Source organism: Typopeltis vanoorti, chromosome 7 (genome assembly GCF_054136105.1).
Source record: "Typopeltis vanoorti isolate ZY-2024b chromosome 7, IOZ_Tvanoo_1.0, whole genome shotgun sequence".
In the NCBI taxonomy this organism is placed as follows: Eukaryota; Metazoa; Arthropoda; class Arachnida; order Uropygi; family Thelyphonidae; genus Typopeltis; species Typopeltis vanoorti.
In genome coordinates this window covers 97898839-97911522 of record NC_143555.1, presented here as the reverse complement: position 1 = coordinate 97911522, position 12684 = coordinate 97898839, and the positions used below count along the sequence as shown (strand labels likewise).

General features: G+C 36.1%; 1 protein-coding gene across 2 annotated transcripts in view; it reads right to left on the bottom strand.

Moving 5' to 3' along the window:
* Positions 1-2833, bottom strand: part of APC4 (anaphase-promoting complex subunit 4) — a 36447-nt gene extending 33614 nt beyond the window's left edge. Inside the window, exon 1 of one of the 2 annotated variants that reach the window (XM_090396040.1) lies at positions 2811-2833. In XM_090396040.1, the coding sequence (XP_090252166.1) occupies positions 2811-2813 (3 nt within the window). In that variant the 5' untranslated portion in view covers positions 2814-2833. Of the gene's footprint in view, positions 1-2400; positions 2735-2810 lie in introns of those variants that run through there. The other variant, XM_090396041.1, reaches the window with a different exon arrangement.
* Positions 2834-12684: the final 9851 nt, after the last annotated feature.

Below are 12684 nucleotides of genomic sequence, written 5' to 3'. Positions count from 1 at the left end.
ATGAGGAGCAACATATTTCATTCATATTGACGCAGATGTGGTTAATGTTTTAAACCATTTATGATAAACTATTTGGGTTTTGTATCAAAAATGATGTAATAATTTCATTGTACATTAACCACAGCCAGGCTGAGAAAAAGGCTTAAAGTTCATTCTGTCACAGATGAGATTTGAATATGATCTTTCCAACAAATGATATGTGACCACTGCTAATTATCATTTGCAACCACATTACATTACTATAAATCAGTTATTTGGGTCTTCATGATAAAATACTGAATATGTTCCTTGTATAATTCTTAAATTATTGTCTCCAAAACTGCTTTCACAGAATTTGTCAAAAATAAAAATAATAAAGATTATTTATAAGATTAATAGAGAAAGAACAAAGAATATAGAAGTAATGCATCATACATTCAGCTATTATTGTTATTTTAATTTATTGACCAATGCAATAAATTCTCACAAACACAAATGGCAGAAAAGCAGTTTTCTTTGGGAAGGAATAAAGCTGACCTCCTGCATCATTATTTCTTTCAATTCCTGTATAATAGCCAAGAAAAATCACTGGCATTATAGCAAGAGCAATCCATTGTGGGGAGAACTACTGAATGCTGAACATCTAGAGGACTTACTTCTTGTATTTCATTTGCCAGTGGTAACATATCACAACTATTCTGAAAGATTTTAACCTTCTACTCCCAAATTGAATTTCATTCGGGTGATGATTTTTTACATATTACTCAGATAAATCTGCACTAAACTTTGTCAACTATGATCTATAGAAAGATTTCTATACAGTACTTAACTACACTAAATTTTTTGTACACTGTAGCTGAGGTTTAAGTAGCCATGTAGTAGTCAATTCAATGTTTCAAAGTGTAAGGTTTTGAAATTTGGGAAGCAGAGATGGGATGTAAAGCACAATCGGTGCGAATATCTTGGAAGAGGTAGAGGAAATGGAGATCTGGGAGTGATTGTAGGCAAGGACCTAAAGTTTCGGGGACATGTTACTAAAATAGTGAAGACAACACAGCAGATAATGAGAATGATGCAGAGGACACTGTCCTGTAGAAGTACGGATGTTATGGTTCCTTTGTATGAGGCTTTGATCGCCACATATGGATTACTGTGCACAGATCTGGTCACCTGGTTTTCAAAAAGATGAAATTGCATTGGAAAAAGTTCAGAGGTGATTGACTAAGGTGGTTTCTGGTCTCTGGAATGTAGAGTATGAAGTCAGATTGACAAAATGCAATTTGATAGAAGGAGGAGGAGGAGGAGGGGGAATATGGTTGAGACATATAAGCTGTTAAGTGGTTATTACCAGATTAACGTCAGGGAGGTTTTGCACAGAATGGGTGAGGATAGCAGGAGAACAAGAGGTCATTCCTGGAAGCTGTATAAGGAGGGTGTGAGCAAGGGAATGAGGAGCAGGTTTTTTGCATGGAGAGTGGCGAGTGATTGGAATGCTTTGCCCGAGAGTGTGGTGTGTGCAGAGACAGTGAATATATTTAAGGCACAGTATGATAAACTGTGTGTATAACAGTGGACCTCCCATGATGAGTCTTTGACTCCATGGAGGTTTTTATAATAATAATAATAATAATAATAATGTGTTACTAGGTGTGCCAAAGAAAGTCCACTATAGGTTTGATTCCAGTCACTTAACCAATAGGACATTTTTGGGCTTTCTTTTTAAAGCCAATTTGGTTAATCTCTGGAAGCACTAGTAAATTTTTTTTTCCTCAAAAAAAAAAAAAAAAAAAAAAAAAAAAAAAAAAAAAAAAAAAAAAAAATCCTTAGGATTTTAATCTTGCAACTCAAGAAAATTAACTGCAGAATGCAAATGAGAACATATAAATAAAGGGGAAAATAAAACTACACAGAGAGAACATTCATCTCTTATCAAGCATAGTTATTAAGCCTCAGCCTTAGTGATATGCTCACCAATTTCCAAAGGGTTAATAAGGCTTAAAAAAAAAAAAACTTCCTAAGCTCATTCATTGTCAACAACAAAAAAGGCATTGGCAGATTTATTTTTATTCCAGTTCTGCAGTTCACTAATCACAGGGCAGTATTTGTTAAGTTTGTCACTGGATAATTAATATTTTTGTGTAACTTGTAATGATCATTTTAAATAAACTGAATCATGAAAAGAATGATCCAGATTGGAAAATAACTCTGCTAATTTTCAAGTTTGTTATAGTATACTAATACAACTTTCATCGAATGACATTTTATTGTATTATTAGTTTGTAAATGTCCTTGATCACAAAATGAAAAACCAACAAATGGAAATAGGGAGAAAATTGTGATTTGCAAACCACAAAATAATTTTCTGACATACAGATACAATGTCACTAAATGCAACCAAAATCTAATAAAATTTCGACTTACACAATAAAAATCTCGACTAATAACATACGAAGTATTACGCACGTTTACTTCTGGCCGATGCCACACATTTTTAGCCAGTTCAATTTAAGAAAAGTTCATGGGCTTAAAAATACTGAAAAAACAAAATTAATTTTATTTTTATAATGTTCATCTCAAGACTCGTGTTTCATATCTTGCTTTGTAACGATAGTTCTTTAACAATGCATACCCTATACGTATCCCAGCTTTGCAAATAAATTTTTTACACTTTCAAAACATCTCACACAAAACAAATAATAACGCTACAACCATTCAAACATATAACAAGAGACATAACACACAACTTCACAGCCATTCAAAACAGCTATAAACCGCCATTACATAAGTGACATCTACCATTCAGAAATCATATAACTATTCGTTTTTATTACCATGCATGATAAGTTAGATAGGGCTAAATGGCCTCGCCTACTCCCCGTATATGGGAATAAAAAAGGTTTTAGCTGATTTATTTATATATATATATATATACACCAATCAACCTCTACCAATCGACCAACCTTTGCTGGAAAATATTGAAAACATTGAAACCGGAAAATTATTGTCGTTGTTGTATGGACAATAACATTCCTTGTTCCATGTAACCCTAAGACCTAAACTATCCACACTAATATCTATCATACTCTCCTCGAATATATTAACAGAACAAAAGCACTCGCAGTTGGATTATTCAATTCATTCACAATACTCCAAGCGAAAATTCTAGTACTAACCATAACATAATTGGCCAGAAGGGTGAAGCAAGAGGCTTTTTTTTTTTTGTTCGCTGTTGTCTGATAGAAACAAATATGATAGGGATGAATTGAAGAGGAAAAATGAGATCTCCCTTGGGTGGGGGGGGGGGACAGGGAGATTACTCATCGTTGCTAGTATTTAGGATGGCTTTTGGCCTCTTGTGTTTGAAGAGGTCTGTTTTTACGTCATAGCTTGCAGCATGTTTCACTAGTTCGTTGCGGTGTGTAGAGATCCTTAAGAAGAATTTTGCCTCTGTAGATTGCAAGAAGGAGTAGCGATGTTTGTATCTCTAGTTGGACGTTTCTTACAAACCATGGTACTTCTAGGATCATGCCAAACACTGGTTTTGCACTCTCTGTAGCTTGAGGATGTTGGTGTTGGATGTGGGGCTCCAGGCTAGAGATGCATATGTAACTATGGGCAGATCGTCAGTTGGTCTAGTACTCACATCCTTGCTACTCACACTTTTACCCAATTTCTAGAGATGACCACTTGTCCTGTCACGTCTAGCCAAGTGCCGAAATATTTCATCTGAATCTGTTCTATTAATTTTTTTAAGTAACTTAAATCCGAAGGTGAGTTTAGCCGATCTCATATGGAGGTAACAGGGTTTTTCTTCCGGGAAATTCGGATTTTTCATCTCGCGTACAGGCAAATTGGTGTTCAGAACACACGCAATTTACAGACATAAAATACTGTTGCTAGTGGTGATGGGTGGTAGATGTCGTTGGTGGTAGTTGTGTGTGGTAGGATAATTAAGTAGTAGGGTATAGAGGGTTGGATGTATGTGTAGATGAGTCGAGTAGACTGCCCTCCCGCGATGAGTTGGACTCCTTGGAGGTGTCCACCTAATCGCAGGAGGGCAGTTATTTTTAAAATATTTATTATTTTATATATATAATAATAAAGAAATGTTATGTCATATTCTTCATTCTTTCTTTCTATGAAATTTTGCGACCCACAACTCTCAATTTATTCACCATTCACAGATTGCTCACCACCTTTGGCACTCACCTCTTGATCCTCTCTCTCTACTACTTCCTCATCCCCCAAGAAACCCATGTGATCAGACCTGAGTACAGTAATCCAGATATGGTTGTATCTGGGCTTTATAAAGATTGATGATAACTCCCTTATCTCTGGTTGTTCATGTGTTCTTCAATAACTGAGTAATCATGTGATGTACTTGGCTACTTTAGCAATATACAGTACTCTGAACTCTCTATTTCTATTTACTACTATTAACAAATCTCTGGCTTCATATATTTCTTGGAGTGCAGGGCTATCAATGTGATACACAGCTTGTAATCTATTTATCCCAAAATCATAACTTTAGACTTTTCCATATTGAATTGACATCCATCCATTAGGAAGAATATATATATATAATCCAGACATTCTTGTATTGTCCTTTAATCAACTTTTCCAGCACTATCACTAACACTAACACTCCTGAAATACTGGTTGGTCTATAATTTGCTGCTACACACACTTAGACAGGGACTTGACTTATATTAAACAGCCTAGTCAAATGCGCCACCATTTCCATTGCACATTTTTGTAATACGCGAGATGGTATGCCATCTAATCCCACAAATGCATTTGAATTGAGATTCTGCAATATTCCTCCAAAATGTACCTGAAATTCATCAAATTCTCTTGTCACTTCAGTCGCTGTCATCTATGCCACAGCAATATCCTCACTTCGATGATATATCCTTGTAATGTGGTCATTCAATGATGCAACTAATTTGTCTGCTAATATCACCTCATTACCAGAAGCACTTGTGAAAGTTATCATACCATGGTCATTCTTTCTCTTACTTGCCACACAACAAAGAACTCTTTGGAATTTTCTTTTTCCTGCTTAGCTAATTTCTTCTCATAATCTGATTTTGTGTTATTTACCATTCTGGTTATTTTTCTTGACTAACCCTTGTACTGTTCAGTAGATGAGTGGTTTCTGGTTTCCTTATGTATTCTCCACAACATTTTCTTTTAGTTTTTACAGTTCATGCTTAATGATACTACTCATCCCTCAGACACCTACCTGATCTTTGGTATAAAATCTGATATTACTTCTTCAAATACTCCAAGACTATCTCTCATGCAAGTGAACACACTTTCCCTGCAGATGTTTATGCCACACCACTCATTCAAGCTCCCTCCTAACTTTATCATAATCACTGCCTTGTAGTTCCACATAAACCACTTCTTAAATGAAAATTCCATGTTCGCTACACCTCAACTCAAGACTGCATGATCCCCCCACTTCCAATGGGAGGCAGTGTAGCCACCTTAGTTATGGACAGGTCTTCTGATCCTATAACCAAATACCGCACTCATGTCTCCTTCATCGCATTATAATCTCTTAGTAAGTGTATATAATCCATTAACTTCCTGCCATGTGATCTTTCTTCCTTTCAGTCTGTCTCCAAAGATGAATTCTCCCATAATAGTTACTTGCCCTACACTCATACTAATCTGCATGAATGCCTTCTAGATCATTCCTCACTATAGCAGCAACCAATGTCATATTTTGTCCTATTTGCATCAATCTCACGCTAGATTGATTCAAAAGAACTCTCTTCTGTTGTAAGACTCAGAATTTTTTTGGCTGCAATTTATCTGCTGTCATCAGCAGTACCCCCCCCCCCCACTGTTCCTTCTAATGTACCCTTCGTGAATTACTAAACCTATCATATTGCATCCCTGCAGCTACGTTTTTTACTATAAGCAAGTATCACTAATAGAGAGTCAGATAGAGATCCATGGTTGAGGTCCTATGCTCCCAATGGAATGAAGAATAAGTAAGTAAAATGAAGTGTTGCTAATGCTTATAACTTATTTTTTTGTTTTTTTATCATTGGCTTAAAGGATATAGTACTTTTAGGAATCACAGAGAAGGGGGGGTGTATTAATCATATCACAAGACTAGTCCAGTTCGGGTAAAAACGCATGAAATTCCATAATTGTAATAATATCCCATGTAGCAGTGAATTTGAGGCTATCTGGGGTGAACCAGAGGCGAATAGGATGAAATATAAGGGTGGGGGATTGCTCCTGATCTACCAGATCAGTTGGAGGAGAGAATGATATGTAAATTTATGGTACTAAACACGTGAACATTATGGCTGAATTTAAATATTCAAACATTGATTGGGTAGAAGAGAAAACTCATGATAAGAATGAAGTGGAATTTATTGAGCTGTTGCTATACAATTTTCTCAAGCTGGATGTGAAAGAAGGAGCTTCAAAGGGTATTAGATTTGTTCAAGGTGTCAGAAAGGGTTTCTGTTAAGAGTATGAATATTTTACCACCTATGGGGTGAGTAAAATATCAGTAGCTAATTATATTGATATTCGAATTAGGACTGGTTAACTGCAATGCTGAATAACAAAGCTTGAAATTATAATGAGCTTAGGAAATTAAAATCTTTAGTCCCATGGTATCGTTATTGAATGGATAAGTTATCACCAATGCATGGCAATTTTTGAAAAAGTGCTTAAATTAAGCGGGTATCCGAATGTATCCCTTGAGTTCGAAGAGTAAATAGGAGAGGAGTGAAATGGTGCAACCTTATTAAGCAAGAGATTCATAAGAAGAAGACTATGTGGAAGGATTATGGTGAGAATAAGAGTGGGGGAATTATGACAAATATAAAGTGCAGGCCAGAAATGTAAGGAGTATTGTGCTGAAAGCTAATGAAAAGAAATTGGCTATGCAGGCTAAAGTCAATCCAAAAAAATTTTATCGTTATGCCGCAAGTAAAAGAAATAATGAATATCGCAGAATAACTTTCCTGAAGGCAGAAGACTTTCCTGGTGTTATAAGATAATAATATTGTTCAGTTAATGAGAACTCACTTTGCTAAAATATATCAACCAGCTGTATGTAACATTTCTTGCAATAACAGTGTTATTGCAAGAAAATGAGTTTGAAGACCTGTTGCATAACCAGGATAACAATTCGGCAACAGGGACAGATGGAATATCAGTCCATATGCTAAAGGTATGTTTAGCCAATTAGCCAGACCTTTGAAATGTTTGTATAATTGAGTCTGAGCTCAGGAAGATACCACAGGAATGTATGCTAGTTCTGTTGTGCAAAAAGTGATGCAAAGAGAGAGAGAGAGAGAGAGAGAGAGAGAGTATAGCGGAAAAGTGCTTTTGCTAGCTCGTGGCCATAAACCTGATATTAGTATTATTGTCTGAAAGAATGTGCAAATACTGTGGTCGATTTTTTGATATTCTGGTTTAAATCCAGAGTTTCCAAAATAAACAAAGCACTTATTTTCTGGTTCCAATGATTCATTAAGTCAGGAAACAGCCTGAGAAAAGCATAGAAAAAGATTTCAAGTAGACAACTGGAATCGAACCTATAGTGCATTTTTTTGCATGCAACCAAGTGCTGTGAAAGTAAACATTTACTTTAAATTTTGTATTCTACAAGAATGCTTATTTTGTATTTTATTTGTTTGTCATATGACAGATTAAGTGTGTCAAGAAGGTAGTTTATATCATGAATCTTTAAAATTCGAATTATCATTGAATATTCTGAAATAAGAGGTGAAAACTGATATTCTTACAGGGTTGGAGGTAGAGTACATGTAGAGTTATGCTACACACAAATTTGAGACGTCGCGCTCCAGAAATTTAAAAATTTATTATTATTATTATTATTATCAAAAAAAAAAAAATCAGCTAACGCCTTTTTCTTCCCGAATAAGGAGTAGTCCCAAGGCTATCACTAATTAATCAGTACGAAGTGAAGAAGGCGGATAACAAGTGCCGCCATCTTGTGGTCCCTAATCCTAACACAGTATTTTTAATGTCTGAAATAGTGTGAGTTCTATGGCCGATTTTCTTGAGTTCACGGGACGAAAAACCCGAGTCTCCGGGAGAAAAAACCGCTCGAAAAAAGACTTAACTCACACATGTCTTTTTTTTTTCGTGCGGTCAAGCGCCACGTCACTTCTACTGGTCTACACAGGCTCTCTATTATGAATATTATTAAAAAAATAATAAATAAATAAAAAATCATTTTGTTCCCATATAGGGAATAGGCGAGGCCGTTTTTAAGCGCCCCTAATCTAACTTTTGGAGACTGAGTGGGCAGTTCAATCTCCACTGGTAGCCAATCAGAGACAGTTGGCCCAAGGCTATCACTAATTAATCGGCACGCAGTGAAGAAGGCGGCTAGTAAGTGCCGCCATCTGGTGGTCCTTAACCCTAACACAATATATTTAATGTCTGAAAATAGTGTGGGTTCGACGGTCGACTTTTTTGAGTTTACGGGAGAAAAAAAACCCTAGTTTCCGGGAGGAAAATACCTTCCACGAGGACAAACTAAGTCCAGTAATGTGGCTATAGCATGAACTCTGAGCGATAGAAATATAAGAAAACGTCACGTAATCTCATTCACAGATGGCCATTAAAATAATTGATTGTCTTAGATCAGCTATTTGTGATTGGCAGCCTCAAGTCTGTTAGGGTTAAATTATTCCTGTTCTGTCTTTGAGGAAAAGGCATTTGCATATTTATTTATAGGAAAATATTAGAAAGTAGAAATTAAAAATCCTATGACTATTAGAAGTTCTATTCTAGTCACCGACTAGATATGTTCTTTTTTTTTTTTTTTTAGCCTTTTCCAATTAGTCGATCTTTGGCACAGCAAGTAGGATTTTTTTCTGGAAACTCGGGTTTTTAATTCCACAACTGAAGAAAATTGACTGCAGAAGTCATGCTATTTATGTGTGAGTTTTACGATTAGTGTTAAGTACCACGAGGTGGCAGCAGTTCTGCTATATTTTCCTCCCCAAATGCTTATGAAATAACGAGAAAGTACTAAAATTCCCGAAAACCAACGACATATATTATCATTTATAGATGACCTAATTATGGCAGTTTTCGACGGTTTCTTCTCTGATGCAAGGGGAGTGTAGCTAGGCTTTTAGCGCCCGTAGCAAATTCATACTTAAGCGCCTTTTAAAGGGTGACAGCTTCGATACTTGGTAAAATATCCTGTCACTGGCGTTGTGGCAACTGCACCAAACGGAAGTATTCCTAAGCCGTTGTTCTGATGTCGAGTATTTATTAACACAAACGGATATCAACGTATTGCATATTTAAAAAATATTATTCTATTATTATTATTATTATTATTATAAATAAATAAGCTTGTTTTTTATTCCGGTACAGAGAGTAGGCAATGCCGTTTAGACCTATCACTAACTTTTGGAGACTGAGAGGGTGGAGTTAAATCTCCAACAGTAGCCAAATAACTAATTAGATATAACTGGCTTAAGACAATCTCTAATTAAACATGACATCCAGTGAAGTGAGGCGACTAAAGGGGCGAAGTAACGAGTGCCGTCATCTCGTATCCCTAATCCTAACACTATAATTTGCTGTCTGAAATAGTATGCGTTCTGGGGTCGACTTTCTTGAGTTTTATCGAAAAAAACCCATCTTGCAATGCCAGAGATCGCTTAACTCGGGAAGCGATTGAAAAAGGGCTTACAAAAAGGTCCTGGAAACATAGACAGACCCAGGAAAGGTTGGCAAAAGGAAATTAAAGAAAAATTGAAAAAAGAAGGGAATTAACTGGAAAGGAGCAAACAACAATCCATGGACAGGACGGTATGGAAATTCTCATTGGCAAAATCTCGAGGCTTAAAAGCACAAGAGATCATAGACGAAGAAGAAGAAGAAGATAATTTGTATATTCTGAATTTTCTGATTCACCGGAAGTGGATATGACCTAAAAGACATTGCAGTAGTACCTCCTTACTTCTTGGTCAGAAGTCTCATTGCCTCTTGTGAATGTTCCACCTTTTGTGGTGGAAAGCGACGTAAGTTGATAGTAGTACTAGTATTAATAATATTTTAAAATAATAATAATAATTTTTATTCATCTCTAAAATATTTAGATATATGCAATACTATCTTGAGTAATATTCCAACATTTTATTTTACAAAATTCATTTTCTACATTAGATTTCAATAATATTTTGAAATAATATTTTTTTGTATTTTCAAGGTTCTGATATAGTTTTAATATTATCAATAAAGAATATTTATAATTTAAAAATAACAATCTTATGTATAAGGATTAACCGGCTTTAGTTCTCTGCATGCAGGCAGAGAACATGTTTACATGCTCATTGATTGTTGAGATAAGGTAATATTACGTTATAAGTCGATATTACACTTTTAATACCAATAGCATGGACGTGTTGGCTTCTTACTGCGCAACGCTTTATAGCAGTGGAACGTTTCCCATTAGGAATTTGAAGGATGTGGAAATTGTTCTTACTGAGCGTCTTGCGTAGTTGAAATCTGAAATGTGTCCATCCAGAAGAGGTTCATCTGAGTATTACAAGCAGTGTACAGCCGCTCTGAGGAGCTCGAAGCCAATTAGTTACTTAAGGTAGTTTGAGTATTGATTAACACATTCAGGTTCGGACGATGGGGTGAGGCGTACAGAGCAACATACGTTTTCTTATTAAGAGAGAAAGGAAATGGTGAAACTCATTGTTCGTGCTTTGTCCTTCCGAATGGGAAAATCCTGTTTAAAGATTGGCTTTAATAATAAGTTATTTTTTCCCTTTTAGCACAGTTCTCATGAAGATCTGCAGTTCAAAAACTTGCCAATGATGAATCCAGAAGACTTTTACGGAGTGTAGAAGACGACGCTCTTGTACCTGTTCTCAAGATAATATATTGATGAGTTTTTTCATAATGCTACAGGATGAGATTAGCAGAATCCATATTTCTGATCGCTAATTAATTGTTGAAACTCTAAGTAGTGAATGCCAACACGTCCGTGCTGTGAAGCTTTTGTCTGCTGAATGACCTTTTTCATTATTTTGGAGTATTGAGGTTAGAGCAATATGGCGATAGTATACTGGTTCACTTTTATCTCTGGGTTGGAGAACAGGCTAAATAACAGGTTATTTCCAGGCAATTTGATGTTATCAGCTTGAAGAGACGATACAGGAAGGGTGTAGGTTCTGGAGCATAAGATTTTGTTAAAACAATGGAATGAAGTCAGATCGTGGAGACTTACTTGAATGAAGGCTACAAAATATTTTTCTAATATATATCTGGCGAAATGTCGTAGGAGGCATACTGTGGAATGGTGGGAGAAGATCGTTCCTTGCTAGTTTTTACGAGAGAGAGAGAGAGAGAGAGTTGGTGAAAAATGCTTCTGCCAAGAGGTCTGCCTTAACTTTAGGAGATGTTACCATTGCACCTTCAGGACGTGAGAGAGATGAAAATCCGTAAGGATAGGAGTGGCATCCCACAGCCTTCGCAAGGTACCAAAAGGTGGATGAGGGAGGTAAGGGAGTACTTGTATGTGTATATGTGATGATATATATTTCTTTTTGGAAATGTGTTTAAATAAATAATAATCCGTTTCCTCATAAGGGGAACAATTACAGCATGTGAAAAATTACATATTACAGTTACATTCTATTTCTGTTCTACGTTTTGAATTCTAACTAAACATCTATTCTGTCAGGGGTACATGTAATATATTTATGGAGCCACCCTGCTCAGAATGCTTGAAACTGGTTTGAAAATTTTTCCTGTTTTGATTTCTGTAGGAATGTTTTCACCATACATAAGCAATCCGCATTTCTAAATCTGCGATACGTTTAAGACCTGATATGTGTGTGAGTGGAATTCACATAAAAATTTAATACGAGAATGGTCTGAAAGGTTCTCTTCCTAACAAAGAAATAACGAATTTATAATTTCAAAATTATTTTTATTTTTCAACATAAACTCCCTTAAGACTAACACATTTATTACAGCGATGCTCAGCGCCATTATTCCGTCCTGCTGATGGAACCGAGCGTGAGCAACACACCAAAATCCAAACAATGTTTGGATTTTGGTGTGTACTGGTGAATCTAAGTCTCATCCATAGTAATAAATTGACGCACAAAATCAGTTTTATTCTTGTTAAAACGCTCCAAGCACTGTTCAGAAATTTTCATGAGAGTGCGTCTTTGATCTGTTGCCAGCAAGCGTGGCACCCATCTTGCACAAAGCTTTTTCATATACAGTTCTTCAAGCAAAATTGATCCCACGTTCTTTTGAAATGCCTATAGTCTCAGCAATTTCACGCACTTTGCCAAGGGGTACATGTAATTTTTGACTCGCCGGTCATCCGATCAATGACTTGAACTCGATCAATGATTTCTGGTGTTGTTACATTTTTTGGACGTCCTTCACGTGGAACATCTTCAAGGCTGGTACGGACACTTTTAAACTCGGCAGCCCATTTTTTAACCGTACGATACTCAATTTTATCCATTTCAAGGGATACAGACAACATTGTTGCTTCAGACAGCTGTTTAAAACAAACTACTTGATAGAATGACTTGCAATTTAACATGGATGCTTATAACCAATCAGAAAAAAAAACCTGCCGATAGTATAGCCATATATAGTGGCGGAGAACATTTCAGATCACTTTCGTACAATCAAGATGCAAGT